The following is a 6,046-nucleotide window of genomic DNA, read 5'->3' as shown; positions in this document are numbered from 1 at the left end:
GTAGTCAGTCTAGGTCTTTTATTTTCTCATTAAACAAATTTTACTATAGACTATGCCTTGGATTTCTTTTCTTTGATATTGACCATGCAAATGAACCACGGTCCATGCACCTCTGGTCGGACTGTTAATTGTTCCGCGACAGGGCGGGCCTCTGCTTAAGGAGGAGCCGGCAAATGTGCTGAGCTGCCAAGGAGCCAGCGCGGTCCCGAGCTGCGTGGACGGAGGGAGAGCATCGAGATGGTCGTGGGAGTTGATGGCGCTTCTCGATGCTGCTGGGTGAGGTCCCGCTTCGAAGGCCGCGTCCGGTGCCGATGACCCCAACGGGGAAAAAGAGGCCCTTAGAAAGAGCGCAGAGGATGCCAGAGAGGGAGCGAGGGGCCCGGTGCGCCTTCCCGGACTTGAAGGGCTCCCGCAGGGCGGAGGGGGCTCCGCCTGAGCTCCCCGAAGGGCAGGACGGGATGCAGCGGTTCCACCGGAGGGAAATCCAACCTGGAAATGAGGAGGGATTTCCCGACAGCGGAAACCATCCGCGGCTCAACGGGCTTCCCGGACTCGCGGCGCCACCGTCGCTGGAGGGCTTTGAAGGAGACCCGGGCGGACGCCCGTCTACAATGGCGCGGGGTCCCCGGCTTGGGCGCCAGAGGAGCTCCGGGGTCCCTCCCGGCTCGGTTCTGATTTCGAGCATTCGAGTCCGGCGCTCCCTCCGGGCGAGCGGGATCCGCCCAGCACGGGAAAGCGCGGCGCCCCCTGCGGGCCAAGGACCAGACCGGCGGCGGAGGCGAAGCGCGCCCCCTGGCGGCCGGGGGGAGCGGCGCAGCTGGCGGCACTTCCGGCGGAGGCTCCCATGGCGGCGGCGGCGGGGCGGCGGGGCGCGGAGGCGAGCGGGGGCGGCGGGAGGGGGGGCAGGAGGGGGCTCCGCTGGGGGGGGTGCTCCGCGCGTGCCCGCCCCTGACCGCGCTCTCTCTCTGCAGGCCTCTGCGCGGGTCCTGAGGGGCGCCTGGGGGCTACTGGGCGTCAGGCGCGGGTTCCGGAGCAGCGCCGCCTCGGAGAAGGTAGGGGCCGCGGGGTGTTTCGCGGAAGGCTGAGCGGGGGGCGCGGAAGGCCGCCTCGCCCACGCGCCCCGCTTTCCCTTGCAGTGCCACGCGGCCCGCGTCCGCCCTCGGAAGGGGAACCAGCCGGTGTCGTACGAAGAGGCCCACCCGCCCCACCACATCGCCCACCGCAAGGGCTGGCTCTCCCTGCACACCGGTGAGCGCCAGGCGGGGGGAGGGGGGGTCGATGCCCCGGAAGACCCTGTGGACCCCAGGCGCGAACCCAGGGCCCTCGGGGGCGGTTGCGGCCGCGCAAACGGCCATCGGGGCTCCCTCCGTCTGGTCTCTTTCCCCCCCCCCATCCCCAATAAAATAATCCCCGGCTTTTCCCGCCCGGCTTCCCTCTCATTAGCCCCCTTTCCTTAGATCCCCCTTCACCTAGCAGCAGTCTTCAGTGGGGGGAGGGGCTGGGAAGGGGGGCACCTTTGGGCTGCAGGTGCTCCCACCCCTCCCACGTTTTATGGAGCCCAGAGGATGCTGGGAAAAGCAGGGCTGCCGTCTGGAGGTCAGAATGCCTGTTCAGAAGCTCTAAAAATAAAACCTTAATGTTTCACATTAAATGGTAGCTGCAGCAAGTCTTTGCGATTAAATGTCTGAAGACGGGCTGCGCGAGGCCATTTTCTGGGTCTGGTCAGTTGGAGCGACAGTGTGATACAGAGCACCCCTCTCGCATCACAAGAAGAATAAACTTGGCTCTTGCTTCCTTGGTTTGTCCTGCAGGTAACCTGAATGGTGAGACTGACGCAGCTGAGCGCACGGTGGAGGATGTTTTCATTCGCAAGTTCCTCTTTGGCACCTTTCATGGCTGTTTGGCTGATGAGATTGTGCTGAAGCGTAGGGCCAACACTTTGATAATCTGTGCCATTCTAATGCAGAATCTCCCACCACATAAGATTTACTTTCTGGTTGGCTACACAGAGGTGCTGCTTTCCTTTTTCTACAAGTGTCCTGTTAAGATGGAGGTGCAGACCATATCTGAGAAGATAATTTACAAATGCCTCTAATCCTGGTTTAGTTTATTGTAGAAAGATGATCCTGACTCCTGCCTGGTTGATATTGATCCTCCAAACCCAGTGGGTTTTTTGCTGCTTTTCTCCTTGCATAGACTGGTGTTTTCCAGCCATTGACTTCTCCTCCAGAAACTGGAAATAGATGGAAGCACCCAGAGAAAGGAGAAATCTTGTTGATTATTAGAAATGAGTTGCTGAAATGCAAACAAAGAATATTTGTCCCTATTTATGACTCTTCCCAGTTCTTTGTCTCTTTAGCAGTAGAATCTTGGCCTGCACCACTCTGTAGCAATGGAAAATCATTTCTCTTTGCTTCACTCAATGGGGTGCTCCATATAGCTACAGAGCCTGCAGGTTGTCATGCCAGGGCAAGTGGGGATGGGTGAGCTTCTGCTGAACAGAAGGTGAAAGAGCTGGACTATGGCTGTTCCATTGCTTCCCTCACTGTTTTCTTTCTTCACAGACTGCAGGGTAAAAGCTTCAGGATAGGAAGGAACCTAGCCTGTAAAGAGCAGGCTTGTAGGGCAGAGTGAAGACAGACAAAATGGCACCAAAGGTCATGCTAGATTCTTTTCAGGACAAGTGCAGAATTTAACCCTATAAGGAGCTATTCAGACAACCAGTGCAGAATGGCCTGGAGTAGTAGAAATGGAATGACAATCTGAGAGGTCCCTTAGGGGAAAAATAGGCCAAAAATCCATATGTAGCACTCTGGAAAAAATTCTTGCTTTTGTTCTGGGAAAGAGAATCTGTTCAGTGTACTTCCCTTTAGTTACAGCTTGGAGATAAAATATTCACACATTGGGAAGTTGTAAAATGGGATGAACAATTTCCTGGCAGTCCATATGTATGTGTAGCCTGGCCATGACTAGAAGCACAGCTTGAACTTCAAGGTGATTTTCTGTGTAGTGAGAGTCTAGGAAAACATGATTTCCCCTCACAAGTCGTGTTTCCTTCACGTTGTAATAGTTAACAGGGCTGAGTAATTGCTAAAATTCATGATGGTGCTATCCAAGTGTCATAGCCGTTTCATTTTGTGCTAAAAACAATGTGACCAGCTGGATTTTGCCTGATCTCAAAAAAAGCTCCAAAGAGCCAATCCTGGTTAACACTTGGATTGGAAACCACCAAGAAAATCTCAGGACTGTAAACCACACTGGAATTGGGCTAAGAGGGAAGCACCAAATCTCTCTTCCTGGACTTGTTTAAAAATTGAGCTTGACTTGAAGGAGATTTGGCTTTTTTATAGAAGATAAATAGATCATGAAAGGATGTCTTTCCAGGAACTCTTCTTTCTGTTTGAAGTACTTCTACTGCTAGGTGTGTGTGTGTGTGTGTCAGCTGAGCTCGAATTCTGGAAACCTTGGGGAAATGACCATGAAAGTAGTTTTGCTTTCCTGAGTACCACTCCCCGCAACTGAAAGCTGGTTGGCAAAAGAGCTATACCCCTTGGCCACCACTTCCACCTTGTGCTCTGCACAAGTTCTGTACCCACTGACAAGGCCGGGGCCAAGAGGACTTGTGATAGTACCCATGAATTGTTACTAGGACAGGAAGGGAAGAGTCCAAATGGGGGAGGCTCTGTTTTTGCCAGCACAAGCTCCTTCAGATTGGAATGTCGTCCTGTTTGAGGTCGGCCCAGCGTTATCCTGCCATTTCCTTTCTTCCTGGAAATAATGATGGGCAGGGAGGTTTCATGTAATTGTAAAGTGGAGGTTCACCACTGTGAATTGAAACATGAATTCATTGAAAGCACTCCTCAGGAGTGTGTACTTAGCTGAATTACTGAATTGACCTATCTGGGGGTTTGCACAAGGTTGCCACCATTTTTTTTATCCAAAGTGAATGGTAATCCATTTTAGCACGTACCACTTTGCTGAGTCAGCATTCATGGATGCAGCGGATGTCATTCAATATAAAGGAACTCTGTAAGATCATCCTGTGACATAGGATGTTGCAAGCAATGCTCACAAGGAAAGGTTATGGCTGCAGACAGGCCATTTCCAGGCAGAGATTTCTGATGAGCTGCAGTAAAGAGGGGCCACTCAGAACTCTTCTGTTGCTTTGAACTCTGCTTTATAAGACAGGGCATGGGGTTCCTGGCACTGTCAACTGTACAAAACTAATGATGCAAGCAGAGAAACACACATGGCCAAGCTCCAGCTTCCTGATGGTTTTAACTTTGCCCTTCAGAAAGGAGTCCAAAGCTCAGAAGCCCCCAGGAAGCTAAGCTGGCAATAGGAGCGAATACTCCTGGGCTTAGCCCTGATTGTATTTTTGTTTCCCTTGGCCATACTTCTTTCCATCAGGTGTGAACCGGTTGGGATAAAATGACAATACAATGTGTGGCCAAGAAGGCCAGATTCAGTTACATGTTGTGTCATGAGCAGAAGATTGAAATTGGCTGCTGAAATTCTGTAATGTAATCCTTGCAGCTGAGTGGCCCTCTGTTCTTCTGGCCCTCTGTTTTCCCACCCTGGCTGTCCTGTTTCATAAACTGCCACTGAAGAGGCCCAGTTGTTTTCCTAGCTGGTGGTGTCTGGAGCACTTCCTAGTGAGTGCACTGTTTACTTTGTTGGTTTATGGCTAAACATTGTGTTTAGAACCGTTTTACCGATGACATCCATGGAAGTAACTCGGTGTTAGACACAGGGCCAGAGACAACTTTATTTTTAAATCCCAGTACAGAAGAGCAAATAGCCAAAGACATGCACTGGCGGCAGCATTGGTGACCTATTCATTTTCTCTTCCTTGACACAAACCATAACCTTAATGCACACCTCAGTTTCTCTTTTCTATCTGAACTTCTGTTTGGCTCCCTTCCAGGAAGATTTTTTTTTAGACTTAATTTTGTTTTAGGTGCTTACCAATTTATATGTTTCGTTATGCTGTCCTGTCCAGGCCACTCAACACAAAGATATAGGGAACCTAGAGTGGGAGCTGTATGCACCTCCCAGGGCAGGCTGTTCCAAAGGGTGGGCAGCCTTCAGTTGAAGTGAGTGGCACACCCATTCTGCCCCATTCTGTCAGGCAGAAGCAACTGGAGGCAGGCAGTCCCTCATATACCAGGACCTATGCACAAAGAGCTTTATAGGTGATACCAACACTTTGAATTGCCCTGGGAAGCAGCTTGTGTAGCAGTGATATAGGCATAATGAGGTGTGCCCATTGTTGCTTGCACTGTTGCATTTTGAATCAGCTGTCACTTCCTGATGGTCTTCAAGGGCAGCCCCACGTAGAGGGCATTGCAATAGTCCAACCGTGAAGTTTTGCACCTTCCAATATATTTTTATCCACTACTAGATGACAGTTTTGTAGCATAAGACCTGCCCCCTGTGGAACATAGATGCTTGCAACCAGTGTGCAACCAGTGGATGGGACGTTTTCTCCCCAAATAAATACATTTTTGGTCCTTCAGCAACTGATATAACTGCCTACCAATAATATTGGAATCTTATACTGTCACTTAGTTCAGATGACAGGTTGGGTTCTGCTTACCGAAGGCATTACAATAGGGTGCATTGCTACAAGATGCTAAACGATTTACTATGTGATAAAATGGATTCACACAATTATTAAACTGACATTCATTAGGTCTGTATCCCATTTCTTTCCACAAGCACTCCCTAGGCTAGTGTATGTGACCCTTTATTTCTCCCAGTGACCATCTAAGTTGAGCTAAGTGAACGACTACCTTAAAGACTGTGCTTGAACCTACATTTCCTTGGTTCTAATCCAACAGTTTAATTGCTATACCACATTTTAAGCTTAATATTTTGTGTGAACCAGGCCCCTTTTTCAGCAGAATGATATATCTTCCAGGTCAATTTCCTCAAGTCCTCAGTATCAGTTGAAGATTCACAAATAGAAAATCATTCTAATCATCCTAGCCGTTTCATGTTTACTTCAAAATTTGTACGTCCCAATATGTGCAGAAAGGATTAA

General features: G+C 50.2%; 1 protein-coding gene across 2 annotated transcripts; it reads left to right on the top strand.

The window, feature by feature from the left end:
• Window positions 1–222: 222 nt before the first annotated feature.
• MRPS24 (mitochondrial ribosomal protein S24) lies at window positions 223–2,326 on the top strand. 2 transcript variants are annotated; one of them, XM_083368701.1, is made up of 4 exons: window positions 223–276; window positions 972–1,052; window positions 1,137–1,248; window positions 1,812–2,326. In XM_083368701.1, exons 1-4 carry the CDS (start codon window positions 238–240, stop codon window positions 2,093–2,095), a joined length of 516 nt encoding a protein of 171 aa, XP_083224827.1. In that variant the 5' UTR covers window positions 223–237; the 3' UTR covers window positions 2,096–2,326. The 2 variants fall into 2 exon arrangements, with proteins under 2 accessions (XP_083224827.1, XP_083224828.1); XM_083368702.1 differs by lacking the exon at window positions 223–276 and adding an exon at window positions 689–877.
• The last annotated feature ends 3,720 nt before the right edge of the window (window positions 2,327–6,046 follow it).

The sequence above is a fragment of the Vipera ursinii genome (assembly GCF_947247035.1).
Source record: "Vipera ursinii genome assembly, chromosome: 8".
Lineage (NCBI taxonomy): Eukaryota > Metazoa > Chordata > Lepidosauria > Squamata > Viperidae > Vipera > Vipera ursinii.
The sequence above is the reverse complement of the archived record's forward strand: the minus strand, read 5'-3'. Positions and strand labels throughout refer to the sequence as shown.